A 27017-nucleotide genomic window follows, 5' to 3' on the forward strand; every position below is an offset into this window, starting at 1 on the left:
CACCAAACTCCCCCCCGCGGCCGCCGCTGCTATTAGCTTACTGTGCGGCTTCCTCTATTCCCCTCTCCGTCTCCCAGGCATGTAAATAGTTCGCAGCAGCTCGCTCCACGGCGGTTGCTGTGTGATGACAGGAAGCTGTAGGCAGAGCGGTTTCCTGTAACGGCGATGTGTATCGCCGTTACTATGGAAACCGCTCTGCCTCCAGCTTCCTGTCATCACACAGCAGCCGCCGTGGAGCGAGCTGCTGCGAACTATTTACATGCCCGGGAGACGGAGAGGGGAATAGAGAAAGCCGCACAGTAAGCTAATAGCAGCGGCGGATGCGGGGGGGGGGAGGCGGCCTTCCACCAACAACGAGACTCGCAAGCAAGCCAACCCCCCAACTTTTGGCCCACTTTTGGGGGGTCAAAAATTCGGCTTGCTTGCGAGTATATACGGTACTTAGATGGTGACCGACCCAATCAGGGGAGATGCTCTGCTGGATTTGGTCATTTCAAATAGACCAGATGTTATATCTAATGTGCAAGTTTGAGAACATTTGGGAAATAGCGACCCTAATATAGTAACATTTGACCTACTACTCAACGTGGTTGTGAATAATGGGACAACTAAAACTATGAATTTTAAAAAGGCTAACTTTAACACGCCCAGGGACTTGCTAAGACTGGTAGACTGGGAGAATAAATAACAAGGCAAGGACACTGAAAGCAGTGTTGCCAACCTTGGAAATACATTTTTACTGACAAAGCACAAAAAATGTACAGACTTTTTTTTACTGACATCTAATATTGAAATTGATTGAGCATGCCAACCTGAGATATTCCAGCATGTCCGATTGTGATCGATACATGCAACTAATTTTGGCCCGAAATTGGATTGATTGTAAACAAGACATGCTCTTGGTGGCACCAATTTCTATAATATCAATAATAATTGTCTTATCTGATGGTTGATCGGCCGCCAAGTCTACAGATGTATGGCCACCTTTAGCTAGAGCAGTGTACATTCCAGAGTGATACGTGAACTGATAAGCAGTAAGTGCTGTGATCTTCTGGGAAAGAGAGAGGGTTTTTTTTTTACTGACACCACAATTTTTTTCATGGACTTTACTGACAGCCCAGATTTGTTGACTTTTTTACTGACTGTCAGTAAATTTACTGACGGTTGGCAACACTGACTGAAAGTAAATGGCAAACTTTCAAACAGATTCTTAATGACTGTTGTAGAATGTACATACCTTATGGAAATAAAAATTCTAGATCTAAAAAAGGCCAGAATGGATAAATAATATTTTTTTAGACACAAAATGTAAAAGGAATGCCTTTCGTGCCCTAAAGAATGAGGGGACTGCATCTGCACTAAACAAAGAGAATGTAACAAAAACTGCCAAAAAGTAATCAGACTTGCAAAAATGGAAGCGGAAAAAGAGTGGCTGGTGATATATAGTCAAGTCTCTAAAAGGAAGATGGTAGAGAATATAGGACTTTTACAAGATCAGATAGGAAACTTCATAGGGGAGGACAGAGCTAAAGCGGAAATTTTAAATACTTGTTTTGCTTCTGTCTTTACCAAGGTGAAGCCCTAGGTCAGTGAAGGCGAACCTTTCAGAGGCTGGGTGCCCAAACTGTGACCCGAAATTCGACTTCTTTATCGCCAAGTGCCAACATGGCAATCTATATTGAATACTGGCTGCCTGGCCCCATGTGATCCCCTCTAGCCATTTTGTCACTCCAGACGAGAGAACCTGTGCCCCTCCCCCGCATGAAAATAATCGCAACGAGGCAATGTTTCACCAGAAAATAATCGTAACGCAGCAATGTTTCACAGTAAAATCGTAATGCGGCAATCTTTCACCAGAAAATAATCATAATGCAGCAATGTTTCACAATAAAATAATCGTAATGAGGAAATCGTTCACAAGAAAATAATCATAACATAGCAATGTTTATAAATAAAATAATCGTAATGTGGCAATCGTTCACCAGAAAATAACGCAATGTGGCAATCTTTCTCCAGAAAATAATCGTAATGCAGCAATGTTTCACGTGACTAGAAAAAAATCATAATGTGGGCAGCGTTAAACCAGAAAATATTGTTTACCTGTAAAAAAAAATATATATATATATATATATATATAGATATTTACTCACTTGGCAGAAGTCTTCTCTCTGACGGCAGCGGTGCAGCTCCATGATGATCTATGCCTGCAGCCAGCCGAAAGTCCCGCACTGACGTCTGAGGAACAGAGCAGTGAGGGGGTGGGGTGGAACATTGAAAAGCATCCCGTGCACGAATGCCAGTCCTGTTCCGCCCCCTCTAGACACATGGCTAGTTATCGGCGGCGGGGTCATAAAGATTAGTGGTGGTGGCGGACACAGCATGCGTGCCCACAGAGACGGCTCCGCGGGCCGCCTCTGGCACGGGTGCCATCGGTTCGCCATCATTGCCCTAGGTTGTTTCCAATCTTCCTCATTCAGCATGAATTGCCTAACATAGGAAGGTGTGCAGGCATGATTAACCACTTCCCCACCCCCCCAGGACGAGTAACTACATCCCTGCAAAATCCCATATCTCATTGCAGTTCCTTCTTGCTGGCCCACCCATGCATTCCCGCGGCCGTTACCGATGCCAATAGTTAGCTGGGAGATCAATGAATTGGGATACAATGAATGAATTGATCTAAGTCCCCGTGTAAATGACCACGGCAGTCTGCAAGACAGTGCCGTCATTCACACTTACGCGTCCACGCATAACTTCCTCTTTGCGTAGTAATACTACGCATAGGGAAGTTATGCACAAGGACATCTTGGCCCATGTGCAATTCATGTTTTCTCCTAGGTGATATTCTTACACCTTGTCACAAAATGTTTTTCTTAAAGGGAACCTTAACTGAACGGGGGGTATAGAGTTTTACTTACCTGGGGCTATTACCAGCCCCCTGCAGCAGTCCTGTGCCCTCGGCGCCGCTCTGGAATCCTCTGGTCCCCCGCTGTCACTTAGTTTCGTTTTTGACGACTCACCAGTCGCCGGCCGCCATGCGTATTATTGGACGCATTCACCAATGCAATTAGCGCTATTGCGGACAAAAATACGCGTTGCCGCATTCCGCACGCGTAGATATGCTGCAACGCGTATTTTTGTACGCGTTGCGGTCCGCAATAGCGCTAATTGCATTGGTGAATGCGTCCAATAATACGCATGGTGGCCGGCGACTGGTGAGTCGTCAAAAACGAAACTAAGTGACAGCGGGGGACCAGAGGATTCCAGAGCGGCGCCGAGGGCACAGGACTGCTGCAGGGGGCTGGTAATAGCCCCAGGTAAGTAAAACTCTTTACCCCCCATTCAGTTAAGGTTCCCTTTAAGCCACCAGCAAGCAAAAGAAGAAAAAATACTCAAAATAATGTTGATGATACCTTTTCACCAACTTTCAGGTAATTTTTCAATTGTCAAATGCTGAAACATTATTTTAAAGAGAAGAAGTAAATTATCTCCAAGGAGATACTCAGGAGAAAAAGTGAATTTCATATGGGCCCTTGTGGCCAAATAGTAAAATTAAATCTAAAAACTTTTTTTTTTAAATTAAAAGACATTTTTACATTTAAAATGAATCCTTTACCTCCCACACTCTCCAATAGTTACCTCATTTTTTTTTTGTGAAAAAAAAAAAAAATACAACAAAAAAAATATATAAATCGTTACCTTAGAGCAGTGATGACGAACCTATGGCACGCGTGCCTGAGGCGGCACACAGAGCCGTCTCTGTGGGCACGCGTGCTGTGTCCGCCACCACTAATCTTTATGACCCCACCGCCGATAACTAGCCATGTGTCTAGAGCAAACGGAGCAGGACTAGCATTCGTGCACGGGGATGCTTTTCAAAGTTCCGCCCCACCCCCTCACCGCTCTGCTCGTCAGACGTCAGTGCGGGACTTTCGGTTGGCTGCAGGCATAGATCATTAGGGAGCTGCACCGCTGCCGTCAGAGAGAAGACTTCTGCCAAGTGAGTAAATACTTTTTTTTTTTTTTTACAGGTAAACAATATTTTCTGGTTAAATGCTGGCCACTTTACGATTTTCTTCAAGTCACGTGAAACATTGCTGCTTAACGATTATTTTATGGTGAACGATTGCCACATTACGATTATTTTACTGTGAAACATTGCTGTGTTATGATTATTTTCTGGTGAACAATTGCCACATTACGATTATTTTCTGGTGAATGATTTCCGCATTATGATTATTTTATTGTAAAACATTGCTGCGTTATGATTATTTTCTGGTGAAAGATTGCCACATTGCGTTTATTTTTTGGTGAAAGATTGCTGCATTACAATTATTTTCTGGTGAAAGATTGCCGCATTACGATTATTTTATTGTGAAACATTGCTGCGTTACAATTATTTTCGGGTGAAATTGCTCAGTTTGTCCCTATACAAGTGCCGATCCAGCAAGATGTGTAAGAACAAATCGAAGCAAGTAAATTTGTAAACGCTTCCACAGCCTTTTAAAAAACAGGATAACAGCTTTGTCTATATCTGTTGTTGTATTTGGGCCCAAACTAATTCACTGTTTCTCCTAAGTTTTTCTCCTAGGTGATAATCAGCTGCGTAATATGTTGGCGCTTTATAAATACAATAAATAATAATAATCTTATCTTTAAAATAAGGTTTCATCACTCTGTAGTTGAAAAAAGTACCAAAAAAGGAGGTGAAATAGTAGTGTCAAAATTATTTTATTGCTCGATAGTGGTTTAAATGGAATTTTATTGATAGTATGTGAAAATACCCCTTAGGAGAAAAGTGAATTAGACCACACCCTATAACGTCTTCTAGGTACATATACAGAACAGGCAGCCCCCCCCCCCCCCCCCCTGTGACTTACCTCCTCAGCACCAGGGAGGCAGTGACAGTGTTCATGGGAAAGCAGGTCACAGCGTGGAGCAGTTGGGGTTTTCTTTCTGCCTATAGTCTGGAATTATACTTCAGTATGTGGGGCAGTTGAAGAAGAGCTGTTGCCAGAAATGTCTCATCTGCCTCCTGTGGTTTGTTGCCCATGCCAGGATGAAAAAGGGGCTGCCATAACTGTGGCAGCAGCCACCTCCCTGGACCTACATGATTACAGACCTCAGGGTAGTATGCTCCTGTATAATGTGTGTATATATATATATATCAAATCTGATTGCCCCTCGCTAGATTATTTTGTCAGGGAACCAAGAAGAATGCGATGAAATGGCAGAATTGTGATTTTTTTTTTTTAATACAACTGCATTACAAACCTGACAGTGCTGAGGATAGATTTGAAATGTACACAATTCAGTTACATATTGGTAATAATGTTATGAGGGCAGTACAAAAGAGCAAATATCATTCATGTCAAGCAGTTAGTTTTTAATGTGATTTGACTAAAGGTTGTAATTGCATTTGGTTAACAAAGCATGTTGTAATCATCAAAACATCCGTTGTAAAGTCTGGCCAAAACAAAGTTGCAATCAGACTGTAAGGTGCATAGGGGGCACTGTTGCTGTGTTCACCATGTACATATTAACCCAGACTTATGGAAGCACTCAGGCTGCAAAGAAAACTACAGGAAAATAACAGATGCCTACATCAACCAATCAAAATCTGACTTTTATTTAACAGCCGCTACCTAACTGGTTGCTATGGTCAGCTGTTCTACTTTTTGCTCCATTTTCTTTGATTGAGTTCTGATAAATCAGCCCCATTATCGGCAGTTACATTGTCCAAGCTTGAGGCTGCTTCTAGGCAGTTGGCGGTTTTGTAGTAGCACTGTTATTACTGGCCCATAAATAATCAGGCAAATGCAGAGCAAGGAGGGAATAAGTAAATGGCATATCAATTACAGCAGGCTTTTTCATTTAAATCATTATTTTAACACTTTTTCTGTAAATTAGAACTTTTAAACAAATCCATATTGACAGAAAACATCTGCTGTTAAAGATCACGTTTTCTTTTTATACAAACAAACCATAAAGAAAAAAAAAGGCAAATGGAATATAAAGAAGGTAATACATCCTGTATCGCTAGTCTCTTCCTTTGCTTTCTGGTTCTGCAAGATAACCAGATGTTATCCGGTGATTGAGGTCTGCCGTAAGATGTGGAGCTCCTTCCATTGCTGGTAGTGCAGGCGCTCCTGACGTGTTCAGCCACAGATCCTATTGAATCTGGATGGATTCATGTTCAATGTGCATCTCCGGCTGTAGAGCGGATTGTAGAGGTTCTACGGCCTGAAAGACACCAACAAGAAAGGTTTATTAATACGGTTATCTGTGTCCTGCCGGTCTACTAAGCAATGTAATAATGGTCATACATTATCCATGCCATGGACAATTTTCTCACACAATAAGACAACATCCCACCAAGGAATAATTTAATTGGTCCAACTTTAAGTTGCAAAAATGAACCTACAACATATGCATAATCCTGCATTCTGAACTGTTTGCATCTCATTGACCATCCCTAATTATCATTAAACTTCTCTAAAACTATGCACCTGAACCAACACCTAGGCCCATAAGCAATTCACTTTTTCTCCTGCGTTTTCATCTTCCATTTAAAATAACTTTACACAGGGGTCTAGTCCTGGGAAAAGAAGTGAGTGGACTCACCTGGGCGTGGTCAAGCATACTGTGGTCATGGGTGGGGCCAAATATACATGACCTTAGCAGTGATGTAAAAGGAAAAGGTCTGCCGGGGAAGTTTGAGCTCTGCCAGCATTTCACCAAAAAGACACATAATCTGGTAGAAGTTCCTCCAAAATACAGATAATATGGCAGTGGTTCCCCCAAAATAGATAATGTGGCAGCAGCAGTTCCCCCAACATACACAATTTGGAAGCAGTTCCGCAAAATATTCGAAACCTGGCAGCGGAACACCCAAAATACACATAAACTGGCAGCAGCCGTTCCCGTAACATACACATAATCTGGCAGCTGTTCCCCAAAATACACGTAATCTGGCAGCAGCCGTTCCCCTAACATACACATAATCTGGCAGCCAGTTCCCCAAAATACATAACAGCGGTTCCACAAAAATGCAGATAATCTGACAGCAGTTCCCCCAAAATAGGTACCCCCAGCATAGGTAGCCAGGTCTATAGGTGTCCCCAGTATAAGTAGCCATGAGTATAGTAGTCCCCAGTATATGTAGCCAGAGGTATATGTGCCTAGTATATGTAGCCAGGGGGTATATGTCCCCAGTATATGTAGCCAGGGGGTATATGTGCCAGAATAGGTAGCCAGGTGTCCCCCCCAGCAGGAGGGGAGCAGCGGAGTGGAAGCAGAGCTGTGAACAGCAGTGGAGAAGGGGGCCATCTCCCTGCCTTCTCTCACCTCGGGGCTCTCCTTCCCTCGCTCTCCCCTCCACAAGTAATGTGCGGGCAGTCGGCGGGACTTACCTCTCCTCGTCGTCGGAACATCGGATCTGCATGCCGCAAGTCTGGTCTGGTTCAGACCAGAGCAGCTGCACGCAGATCCGGCGCCAGAACGAGGAGAGGCAAGTCCAGCCCGCTGCCGGCTGCCCGCACATTACTTGTGGAGGGGAGAGCGAGGGAAGGAGAGCCCCGAGGTGAGAGAAGGCGGGGAGATGGCCCCCTTCTCCACTGCTGTTCACAGCTCTCCTTCCACTGCGCTGCTCCCTCCACACAAGCCAGCGTGGACGGCGTCCACCCTAGGGAAATAGTAAGTGGACGCCGTCCACGCCCCACTCGACCCCTGACTTTACAGCACTTTGCAACTGAAAAAATACTAAAAAGTAGGTGAAAAAGTAATAGCAAAATTATTTTGAGTATTTTCTTGCTTCCTGATCAGGGCCGGACCTAGACTTTTTGCCGCCTGAGGCAAGATTAAAAAAAAAAAAAAAATCAACCGTCCCCCTTCCCCCCCCCCCCCCCATGCGGCCACCAAGCTGGAGGAGTAGCGGGCAGAAAGGGGGTATTGGGCCAAGCGGAATAGGTGAGTGATCCCCGCCCGTTGCCTCTTAATCTATACGCTGGTACTTATCTATTTACAGCTGGAGGGGAGCGCAGATCGGGGGACCCAGGCGAGGGAGGGGGGGTCCGACCCCCCTCCCCACCGCTAGGCCAAATACCCCCTTTCTGCCTGCTACTCCTCCAGCTCGGCGGACAGGCGGGTGCCGCCCCCCCCCAGATCTGCCGCCTGAGGCAAATGTTTCACCCCGCCTCATGAGCAGTTCCTGATGGTTTAAAAAACATTTTATTGACAAATTTGAATATCTCAACTAGGAGAAAAGGTTAATTGCATATGGACCCTAGTGTTAATATCGGAACACACTTGATATTCCTGTTGGCTGGTATCGGGACACAATCCCTCAGACAACAGTTTGTGGCCAAGGCTGTACAGACCCGTTCTGTCTCTATGGCAGGCGGAAAAGGGACAATGTGCAGTGCACAAAAGGGGGTGGAGCCAGGGAGAAAACAATAGTGTCAGGATGCATTCTGGCCTCTTGCCGATGTATCAGCACCGCCATACACACACACTAGATTCTTGCTAGAGGCAGTCTTTCGCAGCTACCTTAGCCAAGTTTACAATGTGTACGAGCCTTAAAGGATAACTGAAGTGAGAAGAATACGGAGGTTGCCATATTTATTTCCTTTTAAACAATGCCTGTTGCCTGGCTGTCCTGCTGATCTCTTTAGCTGCAGTAGGGTCTGAATCACATGAGAAACCAGCTTGCAGCTATGAGATCTGACAATATTGTCAGAAACCCCTGATCTGCTGCATGCTTGTTCAGGGTCTATAGCTAAAAGTATTAGAGACAGAGGATAAGCAGGATAGCCAGGCAACTGAAATTGCTTAAAAGGAAATAAGTATGGCAGCCTCCATAACTCTCTCGCTACAGTTGTCCTTTAAGCTTTCAGCAGTTCCATAACTTGTGCTAATGATCCAGTGACACAAAGGATATTTCTACATTACATCCATTCAAAATATTGATATAGTGCCACAGTGCTGGGGATGTAGGTCAGGTGGAAGCAGGAAATTTAGGCACCCACTAGCAGCAAAAAAATTGGGCATCCCCAAAGACTCCATTAATAATAGTGGCTATACTGAAATTTGGGCGCCTGGGCCGCCAGCAATAGGCAATGCGACAAAATATTGGCACATATAGCAGAGGCTAGCTGTATTTGTGGGCGCCCCCAGCCTCCAAAGTTCACAGTGCAGCTGCTATTTATAATGGACTCTATGGTGGCACCTGAAAATGTTGTCTCTGTGGCGGGGGGTCTGTTGAGGTTAGGCGTGGGGGAAGGTGTTGAGGTTAAGTGTGTGTGTGTGTGTGTGTGTGTGTGTGTGTGGGGGGGGGGGGGGACAATTATAATATGGGGTTCTTCTTACCCATTCTGAACTCGTCCAACAACAAAATACGTTTTGGCTGGAGTTCTTCTTTTAGTTTAGAATGCAAGTTTAAAGGCCTCCTAAAGTGAGAGGGATATAGAGGCTGACATATTTACCATATTTCCTTATTACCACTTATGTACCAGCGGCCTCTGCCCCCTTAAGGACCAGAGACCGCTGGTACAATAACGATGGAATCCTGATGAATCGCCCTGCATACCCGCCGCAATCGCCGTCACCGCCGCACACGCCGGGATCCTTCTAACATCCACTCAGGCCGTCTCTAAGACGGCAGAGTCATGTGAGCCAGTCAGGAGCTGCTTTCATTGGCTCCTGACCGTGTCTATCAATGTAAGCCAATGGGAGCAGCTTACATTGATAAGACAGGGTCAGGAGCCAATAAAATCGGCTCTTGACCGACTCACATGGCTCTGCCGTCATAGAGACAGGCAGAGCCAGTGAGCTGCAGCGGGAGACGTCGGGTTTGATCGGCGGGGAGCGACGGAAACAGTGGATGCGCGCTGCAGGTGATTGAAATCTACGCCATGCCAGCCAGGAGCCCACCAAACCAGGGCATAGATTTCAATCATCACGGCCCTTATGTAGTTAAAAAAAAAATTGCCTGGCTGTCCTGCTGATCTTCTGCCTCTAATCCATTAGACCCTAAACAAGCATGCAGATCAGGTGTTCCGACTGAAGTCAGACTGGATTAGCTGCATGCTTGTTTCAGGTGTGTGATTCAGACATTACTGCAGCCAAAAAGATCAACAGGACAGCCAGGCAACTGATATTATTTAAAAGGAAATACAAATGGCAGCCTTCATATCCCTTTCATCTCTGGTTCCCTTTAACTGTGATGGCTTCAGTGAAATATCCATAAATGTGCCCCAGCCCTTCTAGACACTGGTTAGGGTTTGCACCTGTGGTGAATCAGGTTGTAAGCCTTCTAGTAACAGTGAAGATTGTTGGAGGAGTTTGATTTTCTTTAGGGGGATAGAAAGTGCTTTTCATGAAATCTAGAAAAAAAGCAGATCTAAGCTCTTGGCCCGCTATCAGTCATTGCTGGAGCTGATAAAAGCTTTACGCTAATTCCTGCAGTGAGCCGGTTATGCTATAGCGCAGCAGCGGGGGAGGAACATGTGCCATTCTCTCAGAGTAAATGGATCTTTATAGCATTCACACTCCATGTACTTTTAGTTTTTGTCTAAAATGTTGCTCTAAATTCTTGGGCAATTTGTTAAACTGCAACTTCCTCTTTCAAGACTGTCTGATGTGTTTCCAAAAATTCATAAAAACCTCTTTGAAATGTTCTTCTTAGGCCGTCATATAACTTTATGAGGCTTTTGATCATGGTCTCCTTAGCATATATGGAGGGTGGTAAAAGCATACCCTTAGCTGGACAGGGGTTACAATTATTTATTGCTAGGAAAATGGAGTTATATTTATCCAATGCCTCGTGACAAATGAGGGGTCGCAAAGAAAATGCACAAACTGTGAAAATGACTCCCATTGCTCCCCTCCCTGTCAGTCTGGCAGTGTTAACAGATACACTGGCTATAGTCATAATAATGGTACAGAGATTACTGTATATATGAGTATAAGCCGAGTTCTTGGGACAAAAAAAGTGTCCCAAGAGCGGGGGTCTTAGCTTGTACTGAAGTCACTAACTTGAGCAGAGCTGATCAGCGATGGCTGCCCAACACCCCCCAAGCATGCTTGAAATATAAGACTTTCCCTGAAAATAAGACCGAATTGCGCTACCGCCCCAATCCCCTCCCCCCCTGGCCGCTGTGGCCAATTTACCTCTCCTGCTTTTGCTGGATCCCCCTGCAGGCTGTGGATGCATCAGCAGTGAAGGCAGCTAAACTTCAACACTACAGTAACAGAGCCTGTGTACAGGAAGTGATCTTTGTTTACTTCCTGTAGAGGGCAGCGCTGTTACTGTATAACCTTAGCTGCCCTTACCGCTGGTCGGAGCCCAGCCTGAATTATGCACAGCGCTAGCTGCAGCCTGCAGGGGGATACAAGTTTCTGGAGGAGAGAGCAAGAAGCTGGGGAGGTAGATCGGCCGTAGCAGCGGCTGCGTGGTGGAGGGGGAAGGTTATCTGCTACTAGTACGACTACCTAGGCTATATAGTTAAAGAATCTGGCTATATACTTGGGGGGGTTCTGGCTATATACTTGGGGGGGGGATCTGGCTATGTACTGGGGGGGGGGGATCTTGCTATATACTGGGGGATCTGACTACAGGGGATCTGGCTATGTACTGGAGGGATCTTGCTTTATACCAGGGGAATTGACTAAAGTGGGATCTGGCTACCCCCACAAATATAAGACCTCCTCGAAACTAAGCCCTAGCACATATTTTTAATGAAAAATGAATATAAGACAGTGTCTTATTTTCGAGGAAACATGGTAGTGGCTGGAAACAGCAACCAATCACAGGCAAACTGCAAATTAGGTGGGAATACTGGGTACCCAGACTTATTAAAAGATGTACAGTATCCGAGAATAGAATGATTGATACTTTTAATACTGTTAGGTCATCAAAACAAACAGCTTTAACATTGAAAATTCTAGGTAGACAGCTAAATGCACACAAGCATAATACGGGAAATGTCCTACCTGCCAAAATATTTTTAATTCTCCCCAACCAATTCTATGCTTTAGATACCCCATCATCACAGTTCAACCACAATACATTATTCTATAGCTGAGCAACACAACATAAACAAAATCCCTCCTTCAGCCTGCTGATAGTACAGCAAGTCAGCAGAAAATTGACGAATCAACAGCAGCTTGTATGTCCCCTCTGTAAGGAAGATAGCCTTTGCAGCATGCACACAGGGTTAGTGTTGCCTGATCACATGTGCTCTCTGCTTAGCACCCTATTCAATTCTATGGGAATTGGAAAGACCAGCGTGACCAATCACTGAAGAGGCCACTAAAATTGGGGGACAACTGTGCACACATTGGATTGACACCCGAATGTATTGTATGCAATTAATGAAGGTGACAAAAATCTAGCATGCATATGTAATTTTTCCTTCATGTGGTTATTCCCAGGGTACACTTAACATTTGGTGCTCAGGCCTTTTCCTACGCAGCCCCTACTCTATGGAACTCACTTCCACAATCAGTACGAGAGGCTCCCTCTCTGGACAGCTTTAAAAAAAGGCTAAAAACTCACCTCTTTTCCCTAGCCTTTGAGACTGCATAATGCAGGGTCACAGCGCTTTGAGTCCCCAGGGAGAAAAGCGCTATATAAATATTATTGTTATTGTTATGTGCAGTGCTGCTGTCCCCATCACATGAATTAGACCATTACAGCCCACAAGAACAACCTGTGTGACTAATTGCTCCAACATATGTCTGCCCAGCCAATGACAAATTACTACAACTGGTGTGAGAACCTGAGCCAAGAGCACCTCTACCACTGTACAACATTAGCTTGCTAAATAACATTCTACTGACCGTAGCAACCACTTGTCTGTATAATATTTTATTCTAGCAGAGCTAAATACCACTAGCTATGACTTCCTTTATTGGATGGAGTTGGTCTGGTATCTATTCTGGCTGACAAAGTGGAGTGGAGAAAGTTAGAAAGTTAACGGAGTGACTGGTACCAGCAGTGCTGGAATCTATGAGAAAGAGGAGGGATTTCTGTTCCGGCTCGGACAGTCCTTGGGATATTCCTCTATAAGCTGATCTAGTATTCTGCAGCCAATGTCAGCATCTCTGGAGAGGAGCCTGACCGTTCCATATTATTTTTCCCATGTCCCTCACTGTATTATCTACACGGCTCTCAGGAGATTGTAGTAAATGTGAGATAACAAATCACTCCTCAGCCAACTTGAATATCCAATGCCTGCATCAGCCTTCCATGCTAAGAGAAACTCCACCCAGCATAATTATGTTAGATTGTGATAGAGTAGGTGAAGGTTCTCAATTTTGTCTGTGTCCCATATGGCAAGATTTCCCCTCACTTCTCTCACAAACTGTTGTCACTGAGAATAGGAAGTGAATGTCTCCAATAACAACACAGCCAGCAATAAAAAAAAACTGACAAGCATTATAACTTAAAGGATACCACAGCCCAAAGGCTGTGGTAAAATCAAAGTTGCAATGTGGAGGGAAAGAAAGATACATACTTACCGCTTCCCTCGTTCCCTGCCGATGGGTCCCGCTCATCTGTTACAGCTCCCGGTACCGACCCGACTCTCCTGACCCTTCACCCGGACATACTGTGCTGCGCATGCGCAGTATGTCACTATACTCTTCGCTTCTGCCGTCGCATCGTGACGGCAGAAGTACGGACACTCCCCCGCCTCCTCCTCTCCCAGCGTGTGCGCTCCAATCTAAAGCTAGCGTGACATGCTAGCTGGAGTACGCACTGGGACAATCGATGTGGAGAGAGCGGAGGGGGGAATAAGTTAAAAAAAAACACACTGCCGGCTGGAGGGAGCGAGTGAGTGGGCGGGCGAGTGGGCGGGCAGGCAGCGAGTGGGCGGCGAGCAGGCAGCGGCAGTACAGCCCAAGCATTCTGTACATAGATGCAATGACATCTATGGTACAGCAAGAAAATTATCCCCACATTTATCTCTGCATATGTGCATGTATATACATGTGTGTATATACATGTATATACACACATGTATATACATGCACATATGCAGAGATAAATGTGGGGATAATTTTCTTGCTGTACCATAGATGTCATTGCATCTATGTACAGAATGCTTGGGCTGTACTGCCGCTGCCTGCTCGCCGCCCACTCGCTGCCTGCCCGCCCACTCGCCCGCCCACTCACTCGCTCCCTCCCTCACTCGCTCCCTCCCTCCAGCCGGCAGTGTGTTTTTTTTTTAACTTATTCCCCCTCCGCTCTCTCCACATCGATTGTCCCAGTGCGAACTCCAGCTAGCATGTCACGCTAGCTTTAGATTGGAGCGCACACGCTGGGAGAGGAGGAGGCGGGGGAGTGTCCGTACTTCTGCCGTCACGATGCGACGGCAGAAGCGAAGAGTATAGTGACATACTGCGCATGCGCAGCACAGTATGTCCGGGTGAAGGGTCAGGAGAGTCGGGTCGGTACCGGGAGCTGTAACAGATGAGCGGGACCCATCGGCAGGGAACGAGGGAAGCGGTAAGTATGTATCTTTCTTTCCCTCCACATTGCAACTTTGATTTTACCACAGCCTTTGGGCTGTGGTATCCTTTAAAGAGGCCCTGTAGTGGCATATAGTAGTAATATATTCAGGATACCCACTTTTGCGTTTACGATTGCGCGCGCCGTTGCGTGTGCATCTCCGTTTGGATGACGGAGCTCCGCTCTGCCATCAGTCTCCCACTGGCAATCATCGCTAGGAGACTGTTAGACGGTGAAACCAACGTCTATTTAACCACTTCACAGCTCCAGTACAGTATATCTACTCCCCTGCAGACTTCATCTAACCGCCCAGGGGAGTAAATATACGTACTCCCGCTGCTACCACTGCTGTAAGCGCTCCCGCTTATTTGTGCGCTCGTTCATGTTGCCATCTGCCCGCCAGGAGATCAATGAATGGGAAAGCAATTCCTAATCATTGATCTAAGTCCCCGTAGCAATTATCGGCGCCTTTTATGAGAAGCTGCACGATCATTCTAATAAATAAACGTTTCCCATCTTCAGTACACTTCCTGTAAGCATACATATTTCGCTTACAGGACATATAACAAAAAAAAGACTGAGGCCATCTTGTGGCCAAATAGTAAAACTACATCTAAAAGTACTTTTTTTAAATGCAAAGACCTGTTTTTACATTTTAAATTAACCCCTTACCTCCCACACTCCCCAATAGTTACCAACATTTATTTTTTTGTAAAAAAAATACAATGAAATAAATTTACAATTATAAAAAATGCATTAATAGTTTTCTTAGGGACTGAACTTTTTTAATATGTATGTCAAGACGGTATAATACTGTTACTTTATAAATTATGGGCGTTTTATTAGTGATGGATGCAAAACTGAAAAAAATGCATCTTTATTTCCTAATAAAATATTGGCGCCAGACATTGTGATAGGGACATCATTTAAATGGTGTAATAACCGGTACAAATGGGCACATTAATTACGTGGATTTTAATTACGGTAGCATGCATTATTTAAAAATTATAATGGCCGAAAACTGAAAAATAAGGATTTTTTTCCAATTTTTTTTTATTTTTCCATTAAAAAACATTTATAATAAAAAAATTCTTGGCATAGTGTACCACCCAAAGTAAGCCTAATAAGTGATAAAAAAAAACACATTTAACACATTTCATTCTGATAAGTAGAGATAAAGTTATTAGCAAATGAATGGAAGGAGCTGAAAGGTGAAAATTGCTTGGATGCTGAAGGGGTAAAACCCCTCAGTTGTGAAGTGGTTAAATAGTACAGCGCTGCGATCTACGGCAGCGCTGTACTGGGGACAGCCGTGTGACACAGCTGTCCATCTGGTAGGCAAAAAGACAATCGGCTGTCATAGGCTGATGCCTATATAAAAATATTCAGGATACCCACTGTTACGTTGACCTCTTGGCAACTGCATCACGCAGCGCCAGTTTCAGGACCGCCTAACGCCGATCTGCGTAAAGTCCTGGGGCAGGGATTTGCATGAGATTGCGTGCGCATCTCTGCTTGGATGACGGAGATGTCCACCTTATAAAGCCATATTTTGAATGAGCCTGGACATGACCATTTTTGAATATTTGTATTTGGAATGTCTGCAGAAGCGGTGAAGCAGCTGTAGCAGCATGTAGTCCCCAATGTCGGGGGGGGGGGGGGGGATTTGGGGGGCTTTAGTGTTCTGTAGTCAGTGGCTGCTGGGGAAAAGTGGACGCTCTGTATATAATGTCATTCTAAATTACATGTGTTCAGAAATAGACATCAGTGTGATGGTGCAGCCAGGGCGAGGCTGCAGGGAAGGAACATTTGTAGCTTTCTCCTCAGTGAAGGATTAACTCCTTTCCGGGTATGTTTTTATTAGTATGTGGCCCCACAAAGATAAATGCATCCTAGCTCTGCCCCTGGGCTGATCCTATAGTCCTCTCATGTGAGGTATCCTGTCACCACCTCTCATCAGAAAAGGATTAAGATAAAATAGGGCCCTAGGCAGCAGTTTTTGCGCATCACTGATGGTCACCTGGATTTTTTAGCTAGATTTGGTGGGAGCTAGCATTGACCAGGCCCCTAGACTCTCCCCAGGCCCCAGGCAGCTGCCTAGGTTTTGCTGATCCGGCTTTCTGATCCGGCTCTACCTCACATAGGGGTTTATTAATCAAAGTAAATAGCGCAAGCAACCTCCTGTGGCTCACGCTTAAAAAAAATCAGCACGACTTAATTTTGTTTACCTGCAAGCTACATGCACTAATTATTATTATAATGGCAGCATAGCGTGCGTAAATAACAGCTGCTGCTTACAAAAGCCTTGTGGTAGTGATGTATCGCTACCGTGATACTTCTCTAGCGTGGCCACTACTATGTTAATTATATATGTTGCTGCATCTCCCCTTACGGTGTACATTATGGAACGCCTCCATTGCTAATGCCACCTTAGAGGGCCCCCCATAAGCAATGATTGGTTAGATTCCTGGCAAGGGTCAGTACCTATTCAGTAAGGAGTTCAAGGCAAGACTCCCTAACACTGCAGGGTGGCCTCTTGAGCGCGTCCCCGTGGCTGCAGCTCTTGAGGGCTTTGAGTCCGACAGGAGAAAAGCGCTATACAAATGTTAGGATTATTATAATATACTCCTTTATATAGTACGCCATGTTATGGTGCCCCATATAATGGCCCCTATTTGTAAAAATGCCCAGTAGGGTCTCCCCTTGCAGTGATTGGCAGCAGAAGCGATACTGGGGAAGTATATATTGGCCTCTCGCTGTTCCCAGTGCAGTGTTCAGCTGCCAATCACCAATGCTTCAGTCTGGGGTCTCCTTACAAGCTTACTGCACCCATGTGTATCCAGTCCCCAGCCTGATGACACCCATGTGCATGAGATACCTGCGTTATTGTATCCTTAAAAGTATGGCTGCTCAAATCCGATCCGGATGAAATTCGGATAGTAGCTATCCGGATTTCTCCCAGTAAACCTTTGCGGGCTGTCTGGGGGGGTTTAATCTTATCTATCAGGACGTCTTTTTTGTCCGTCCCTCGGCGCCTCCCACGATGCGCTCCAATCCGGCGTCACATGCCTAAAAACACTTGCTCCTTCCGGGTTGAAGGAGGAAGTGTATAATCATGTGACTCCAGATTGGACCGCATCGTGGGAGGCGCCGAGGGACGGACGAAGAAGACGTCAAGATAGGTAAGATTAAACCCCCTAGACAGCCCGCAAAGGTTTACTGGGAGAAATCTGGATTGCTACTATCCGAATTTCATCCGGATCAGATTTGAGCAGCCCTGTTTAGGAGTAACACGGCTACGCATTACTTCCTGTTTAGCGTACTAATAGTACACAACAGAAAGTAATGCGTGAGGACATCTTGTGGCCAAATACTAAAATTACACCTACATACAGTTTTTTTTTTTTAAATAAAAAGACTTGCACTTAATTTAAAATTAACCCCTTACCTTCCACACTCTCCCATAAATACCCAAATTAAAAAATTGCATAACAAATGACTATTAAAAAAAATACATAAACTATTACCTTAGGGACTCAACTTTTTTTAATATGTACTGTATGTCAAGAGGGTATATTACTATTATTATTATATTATTTTTGAAAATATGGGCTTATAAATCGTGATAGACACAAAACTGAAAAAAAAATGCATTTAGAATAAAATATTTTTTTTTAGCAAAATGTACCACCTGAAGATAGCCTAATTACTGGGAAAAAAACAAGATATAGATCATTTTGTTGTGATTAGTAGCGATTAAGTTATTGGCGAATGAAAGGAAGGAGCGCCAAAAGGTGAAAATTGCTCTGGTCCTTAAGGGGAAAACTCCTCAGTGGTCAAGTGATTAAAGCAAACCTGAAGCGAGCTGTAAAAGAAGGAGTTAGATACCTATTTAGAGGGAAGACTCTGGATCTCATAGAGCCTTCCTGGTCCTCTCTCTGTCTCCTTGTTTCCCTGTTCAAGATTGGTGCCTTCGGGAGTCTTTGGATGGCTTCAGAAGCACTTGCATCCCTAAGTGCTTCTGAAGACTGGTGCATCCATACTGCGTATGTGCGAGGCGGGACTTCGGAAGGACTCAGGGATGTAGTTACTTGCAAAGGCTGCCCAAGGAAGGCCGAAGATGTATTTGACCTGTGGATCGAGTAACCTCACCAGGAGGAAAGAGGAGGAACAAGGGTACACAGAGAGAGTACCAGGTAGGCTCCATGGGATTCAGAGTCTGGGAGTATGTAACTTTTTGGGGATTTTTTCAGCTTGCTTTAGGGCTTGTTCACACTACAAGAGCTTTGGTAAGCACTTTGTGATTTTAAAAGCTCTTGCTAATGTTATCCTATGTGTGTGTTCTCACTGGAGCGATGTGAATTTTTAAAAATCCCCCATAGCATTGCATTAGCAAGAGCTTTTCAAAATCATTAGCGCTTAAAGTGGTCTAACACCCAGCATTTCAACTTTGCTTTAAAAGATTGCTTACAGCTTATAAAGTATTATGCCAGCTTTTTTTTTTTTAGCAGAAATTCACTGAATGGATTAAACATGACATTTTAGTGCTGCATTTAGCTAGAAATCCTCCTCCGTGCTTGCATGTTTAGTTACAAATGTATCTATCTACAATGTAACAAACAAACACTGCTTTGAGAGAACAAAGAGGGCTTCCCCGGCAGGCTTTTCAAAGGTCTATTTGTATTCCAAATAAAGATACATTTGTAACTAAAAGATAAGAACGGATGCGGATTCCTAGTTGAATCCAACACTAAAATGTCATGTTTAACCCATTAAGTGAATTTCTGCTTAAAAAAAAATCTGGCATAATAGTTTGTAAGCTGTAAGCAATCTTTGAAAGCAAAGTTGTAATGCTGGGTGTTAAACCGCTTTAAAAAGCTCTTGCAGTGTGAACAAGCCTTTAGGGCCCTTTTCCATTAGCAGTCGCTAGCGTTCGCGCTGAACGCTAGCGATTGCTGAATCGCAAAATGTAAAAAATGACCGGCGTTTTCCCGACGTTTGCGGCCGCGATTTTGCTATGCTATGCACTGCATAGCAAAATCGCGGCAAAAGTCGCTCCGCGGCGCGATCGCGATCAAGTAAAAAACGAATCGCGGTAGTGGAAATTACCTACCACGATTCCTATGTTAAAAAGCAAACCGTAGAGATTTTAAAATCACTAGCGGTTTGCGGTTTTGCGATTAAGCAGTCGCAAACGCCCTAGTGGAAAAGGGCCCTTAGGGTGACTTTAACATTTACTGATATGCATAAATGACAAGACGCTGGTGTCTGCTCTGGATCACAACAAGCTGTGTATGCCTTACCTGAGCTGTCGTTGATGCCTCAGTGACAGGTGCGAGCTGAACGTACTGGACTTGAATATCATTGGCCTGGAGTGGAGAGCCATTCACTACCCCAGACGTTGGGTCAGCAGATGCGACTGCGATGAGTTGAGCACCTTGAAGGACCTAAACATAGAGGAAGATAACGGTCAGTTATTTTCTGCACAGTATACATTATCAACTGCCATACACAAAATAAATAAGCTATACATTTTAGCATTATGTACTGCTGGCTGATAGAGTTATATTAGTGTACCAAAAAACCTTATTATGGATAATTCTGGACAGAAAAGAGAATGGTTAAGGTGCCCACTAGTGACTCAATTTCCAGAATGAGCAACCATCCAATAGTTGAGATCAATTGGAAACTATGAAGGTTAAGGGACAGCAACCAAAGCTGTCATGATTTTCCTGTATAAATCGTTGGTTGTTACAATAAAAAATGTCAGTTAAATATATCATATAGGAGACACACACAGTGATATGTGAGAAGTGAAATTAAGTTTATTGGATTTACAGAAAGTGTGCAATAATTGTTTAAACAAAATTAGGCAGGTGTATAAATGTGGACACCACAAAAAAGGAGTGAAATCAATATTTAGTAGATCCCCTTTTACAGAAATTACAGCCTCTAAACGCTTCCTGTAGGTTCCAATGAGAGTCTGGATTCTGGTTGAAGGTATTTTGGACAATTCAAAACATCTCTAGCTCATTCAGGGTTTGATGGCTTCAGAGCAAGGACAGCTCTCTTTAATTCACACCACAGATTTTCAATTGTATTTAGGTCTGGGGACTGAGATGGCCATTCCAGAATGTTATACTTGTTCCTCTGCACGAATGCCTTAGTGGATTTTGAGCAGTGTTTCGGGTTGTATTGTTGAAAGATCCAGCCCCGGCGCAGCTTCAGCTGTTTCACCGATTCCTGGACATTGGTCTCCAGAATCTGCTGATACTGAATGGAATCCATGCATCCCTCAAGTTTGACAAGATTCCTAGTCTCTGCACTGGCCACACAGTCCCACAGCATGATGGAACCACCACCATATTTTACTGTAGGTAGCAGGTGTTTTTCTTGGAATTCTGTGTTCTTTTTCCTCCATGCATAACGCCCCTTATTATGCCCAAATAACTCAATTTTAGTTTTATCAGTCCACAGCACGTTATTCCAAAATGAAGCTGGCCTGTCCAAATGAGATTTAGCATACCTCAATCAGCTCTGTTTGTGCTGTGAGCAGAGAAAAGGCAACCTCTGCATGCAGCATCTCCTTGTGTAAAGTTTGCCGAATGGTTGAATGATGCACAGTGACTCCATCTGCAGCAAAATGATGTTGTAGGTCTTTGGTGCTGGACTGTGGGTTGACTGACTGTTCTCACCATTCATCACTTCTGTCTATCCGAGATTTTTCTTGGTCTGCCACTTCGAGCCTTAACTTGAACTGAGCCTGTGGTCTTCCATTTCCTAAATATGTGCCTATCTGTGGAAACAGATAGCTGAAATGTCTGAGACAACTTTCTGTATCCTTCCCCTAAACCATGATGGTGAACAATCTTTGTCTTCAGGTCATTTGAGAGTTGTTTTGAGACCCCCATGTTGCTACTCTTCAGAGAAAATTAAAAGGAGGGAATCTTACAGTTGACCCCCTTAAATACTCTTTCTTATAATTGGATTCACCTGTGTATGTAGGTCAGGGGTCACTGAGCTTACCAAGCCAATTTGAGTTCCAATAATTAGTTCTAGAGGTTTTGGAATCAATAAAATGACAACAGTGCCCAAATTTATGCACCTGCCTAATTGTATTTAAACAATTATTGCGCACTTTCTGTAAATCCAATAAACTTAATTTCACTTCTCAAATATCACTGTGTGTCCTATATGATATATTTAACTGACATTTTTTATTGTAACAACCAACGATTTATACAGGAAAATCATGACGATTAACAAGGTTGCCCAAACTTTCGCATCCCACTGTACATAAATAAAGTATTCGTTGCATTCCCATCAATACAGTACAGTCATCTAAGTATATAATGTGGGGCTTTATTCAATTATATGTATCAATTATAAATCTTAAAAGCCTATAATAATATTCTGCATCGGTTAACCTGGATGCATACCACACCTTCCCTGGGTGTGGAATCAATGGCCATATATTCCAGCAGTGAAGAGGTAAAGCTGAAAACCGGCCTGGCTCCAGAAAACTATTGTATACTCAATGCCAGCCAAATAAGCATACCAAAGTAATGATTACCGGAGTGGAATTCCGGAGCAGACAACCACTGTGCTCTCTGAAATGGCCAGGAAACATTGAGCGGCATGTGTACACAAAGCAGCAGCAATAAGAGACCAAAGCCTAACTCTTACAGTGCCAGCCTCCTGTCTGCAGCCAGAGGGCATCGCGTTTTATGGCAAGCGGTGCCAAACAAAAACCATTGCAGCCAGAGAAACAACAGCTGATGGAATTACAACAAGTGATATTCTGATAAATACTACAGAAATCTGCTGTGTCTTTGCTTGTCAATGTTTGTGAGACGGGACTTATGCTATAACAGTCTACTAAAGTTTGAAACCAATGTGGTGTAAAATTTGAAAACGGAACCAACTTTTTGTTTCGTAAGCTTTAAATAGTGGCTGGGTAGTGTACTGGTTAAGGGCTCTGCCTGTGACACGAGAGAGTCTGTGTCTAAATAATGGTTAATTTGCATATATTCAGCAGTGGTGCCTGGGAGACATCTCGAGCTCACTCCAACCTGAATTATCGCAAATTCTTTCTGTTTTAGGAAAGCAAACTTTTGTTTTTCTAAATACATGGGGGATGGATTAGTGCAGATCATCAGGGCTACTTTAGCCGATGAAATCACCTTACGTTCTTTTCACCTCGATTATAAGGAGAGCCAACCCAAGAGATAAACGGGTGAGGAGAGATTCGTAAGATAAATAGATAAGATGAGATAAATCATGAATTAAGACAGGTTAAGGGAACTAGATCATGATCTAATATTAATAAAACGGGTACAATGAGAAAAGTTTTGAATCGACCCCATTTGTTTGGAAACAACAAAACATTTGTAAAGCACTTTTCTCCCAAAGGACCCAAAGTGCATAAGTTTGTCTCAGATCAGTACATAGTGATGTGTACAGGGGAAAAGTTATGTGATCATAACTGCCAGACTAAACAGGTGGCTTTTCAGTGATTTAAACACCTCCGGGGTTTGAGCTGTCTGGGGTGGGTGTGGCACGGTGTTCCATAGGGTAGGGGCAGCATGACAGAAGGCTGTAGCTCCAAACATTTTTAATTGGACTCTGGGGGTGGTCAAGTTATTAGATCCTGTTGAAACAACAAAGTTAAAGCCATTGAATATAAATGATACCAATATTTTATTGAACCTCAATGGCACCAAACAGGATACTTATGTTAATCATACCTGACCCTATTGCTACCGGAACCGTATTACAAACACTGCCCAACTCTAAACTCATCTGTGTCCGGGCCCCCCAAACCATAAGCTCTACATTTGTGTATGATTCAGTATGGAGATTTCTGTACTTCCTCATCCTCCAGAGAGTCACTGCTTCCTTTTTTATATAAAGATGTCAAAGAGGACACTGCACACAACATGGCATAAGTCTTAGTAAATGGCTAGCAAAAGGAAGGTATGCCATTTTGTATAGAAGACTTGGGAAAGAAAACAAGTCAAAGTTAGTAGAATGTTGTTTAGTGGAAAAGTGAGGAGGTGCACCTCTGCAGGCTGGGATCGCTCTAAAGCACAGGTATCAAACTTGCATCCCTCCTTGTCAAAGATGAGAAAAGGGAGACCGAGAGCCCAATATAGTGTAGTATGTTGTATAAATAGAGAAAAATGTTAAAAGTAAGTATTATACTTACAAACCTGGGTTGCTCTAAGGCAACCACTGTATACGCAGGTGGGGAGATTAAGCCTGACCCCACTCAGGACTAAGATGTTGCTCTCTGTAGATAGGAAAAGAGGGTATATCACCCTTCCACCAAGGGTGGACAACTTAATATGCAAGGATACAGAGGCGCCAGTAGGATAAAACAAGATAAAAGGTTTAAAACGGTTTAGGTGGCGGTGGTGGACCGTCCACACACAAACAGACAAAAAATCGCTGTTGATTGTAGAAAAAAAATTCACAATTTATTCACATACTCCTACATAAAAGTGCAACGCGTTTCACGGGCAAACATCCCGCTTCATCAGGCAATAAACGAACGGAGTATCTCACAGCTCTGAGTATATTGATAGCTTGGCACCCTCCTTGTCATGTTCATGTAGCCCTCAAGAGCTTCAATGCTGTATTATTACAGGCAGTAAAAGAACAGCACACGGCCTTCCCATCCAGAGGAGCACGCCAGTGACATTGAAACATTGTCAGATTGTGCCAGTATGCAGTAACAACCCATAGGACCCACCAGGAAAATTAACATGGGGCCCCCTCTTGAAGTCCAACCCTCCCGCCACTTCCGTCCCCATGTAGCTGGTAAAACACACACACACAAACTCCCTACATAGCAGAATAGAAGGGAAGTGTAATATTTACCTGCTCCAGCGCTGCGCCGGGTCTCTTCTTCCCTGCAGCTCTACACTTCCATACCTCCAGCTCCTGATCACATGACATGCATTCGGAGCCAGAGGCATGTGGCTGTCAGGAAGATCAGAGGAGACCAAAAACAGCCCTGGAGCATGTAAATATGTAAGCGGGGCCTGTGGTCGCTATTGTTACACCACTTAGTTTAAGACTGGTCCATAAATGTTAAATCTTAATAACCAATTTGGCCAGGGACATGTACTGTGTTTTTTTCACTATTAAACATACTGTGTTATAGATTTTGGTCTAAACATATGATTGAGTTTGACACCCCTGCTCTAAAGGGTTACTTATAGTCCTATGAACCTCCTGGTGCAACACTGGCATTCATTCTTCTCCATCAGGCCCCCCCGGACACCTTTAAGGGATGTCTACAATAGATCGTGGAAATGATTTAGCACTGTTTCTCCACTGTGGAACAATACTGGAGTGGAAAGTTCAAACATTTGTGTCAGCCGTCTGTGCCAGTTCCATATGTGTTTGGCTTGGAGAGAAGCTGCGGGCCTAGCCGCTACTGAACATTCCTGGTGCTAATATTCAATATAAGATAAACATCGGCCCCCTCTGTCTTCCCTTCATGCTGATATTGGTACAACTGCAGCCGATTGCAGTTTGATTGATGTGTGGAGGTCACACAGCGCGCACAAAACCGCACCGACGTCATATTATAAACATTCTCACTTAATTGATATTTAAATCTAAGCTGCATATGTTGCTAATAAAATACTTCTTATAATTAAGAACAAACTTTACATAGAGCATGAGATTTTAGGCAAGCATCTTTGTATCTGAACCTGCTGGTAGACGGCAGTCCCTGAAGCTGCTCGGAGTTTACCAGGATCATTGGCCACCCTCTGGCATCTGTGGACTGCCTAAAGCTACCAGGATGACTAGCCACCCTCAGGTATCTGTGGACTACCTAATACTACCAGGATCATTGGCCACGCTCTGGCATCTGTAGACTTCTTTTTTTTTTGTAAATTCTTTATTTATCTATTTTTGAAAAGTATAACAAAGATACACAAAGCCATATTTGCAGTGATACAGTGTTACAATTAGGAAAAGTATACAACAGAAGGTCATGTATAGGTGCGAACGTACGGTATGCGAAATTATCCAACAAACCAGCGTTGGACCTACAGGGGTGTATACATAACCTAGCAGGTTTCACATCAACAATGCAATAAAATAGTGCTATCCGAGTGAAATGGCATATCAGATGAGGGCCCTTTATCTATAGAAAATTTTTTGTAAGGTGCCCGGGAGCCCAAAGGGAACACACATCCCAGGTCACCTATAGAGATTGAGATATAATAAAGCCTAGGCGTGTGAGAGACGGGCCTTATTTGTAGAATAGTAGTGCAAAACTTTTAGTTAAAGACCTTTCTGGGGACTCTTCCCAGTTATATAGGCAAATATCTAGGGACAAGGACAAAAACGAGGAAGAATAAAGGAAGGAAAATAGAAAATAAGAGCAGGAGAAGAAAGATTAGGTGTATGTGGCAGGGCACCCCCCTCAAGTAGCTGTTAGATAGGTGTTAGGTTAACTCATCTTTGTGATTGACAATGTAGGGGGAAGGAGGCAGGGCCTAAGTCAAAGAGCTCACTAACGAGAGGCAGACAGCAGATCTTTATATTTGTCAGATTCCAAGAATTCATGCCACGGCATCCAGGTACGGGACCATTGCTCAGTTGTGTTGTGTATGGAAGCAGTTAGTGATTCCATCTCACAGATAAATTTGAGCTCTGCTATCCATTCTAAGATTGATGGAGGGTTAATATCCTTCCAGTGTCTGGTTATAGAGACCCGTGCAGCCTGCAATAAATGTTTCATTAAGGATTTTTTGACTTTACTAATTGGCTTTTGTGTATGGTATAAGAGATAGAAGGCGGGATCTGATATCGGGTCTGCATCCGTGAGCTCCTTGATATATAGCTGTACCTTAGTCCAGAAACCCTTAATCAAGTGACAATCCCATAGGATATGAAGCAACGTCCCTGTATGTTGCTTACATCTCCAGCATTTCGGGTCGGCGGTGGGATATATTTTTTGTAATCTGCTAGGTGTGAGGTACCAGCGTGTTAATATTTTGTAATTAGATTCTTGTATCCTTGAGTATATCAAGGTTTTATGGTTTAATAAGATAATTTTATCCCACTGCTCATCCGTGAAGGAGGTCTGCAGTTCTGTCTCCCATTTTCCCTTCAGAGAATGTGACCAAGTCACATCAGTACATAGCCATTGATATATACATGTCAAAGATCTTCTTATTGGACCTTGACCACTACAGAGTAGTTCAAATGGTGTCAGAACTCTAGATAATTGGTCTCTTGTTCTAATTGATTGGGCAAAATGAATAAATTGCATTAGACTCCAAGGGTCAAGGAATGGGCAATTGCGCTGTTCTTGCATTTGCTGAATCGTGCGCCATGTCCTGCCTGCTAGGAGATCTTTTGCCCTGAGGGCAGTGCCCATCCTCCAGGGTATATAAGCGTTACCGTGACAACCTGGGGGGTACATTGAGTTATCTAGTATAGGCATTAAAGGTGAGGGCCAAGGAGAAAGATTATTTGA

The 27017-nt window shown here is 43.8% G+C and overlaps 1 protein-coding gene across 4 annotated transcripts in view; it reads right to left on the reverse strand.

Annotated features, from left to right (window-relative positions):
- Nucleotides 1-5365: 5365 nt before the first annotated feature.
- Nucleotides 5366-27017, reverse strand: part of BANP (BTG3 associated nuclear protein) — an 873745-nt gene continuing 852093 nt past the window's right edge. For all 4 annotated transcript variants that reach the window (XM_068260652.1, XM_068260650.1, XM_068260649.1 and 1 more), the window contains 2 exons: nucleotides 19816-19959; nucleotides 5366-6243 (listed from right to left, as the gene is read on the reverse strand). In XM_068260652.1, the coding sequence (XP_068116753.1) occupies nucleotides 6172-6243; nucleotides 19816-19959 (216 nt within the window). In that variant the 3' untranslated portion in view covers nucleotides 5366-6171. The remainder of the gene's footprint in view (nucleotides 6244-19815; nucleotides 19960-27017) is intronic.

This window comes from Hyperolius riggenbachi, chromosome 11 (genome assembly GCF_040937935.1).
Source record: "Hyperolius riggenbachi isolate aHypRig1 chromosome 11, aHypRig1.pri, whole genome shotgun sequence".
Lineage (NCBI taxonomy): Eukaryota > Metazoa > Chordata > Amphibia > Anura > Hyperoliidae > Hyperolius > Hyperolius riggenbachi.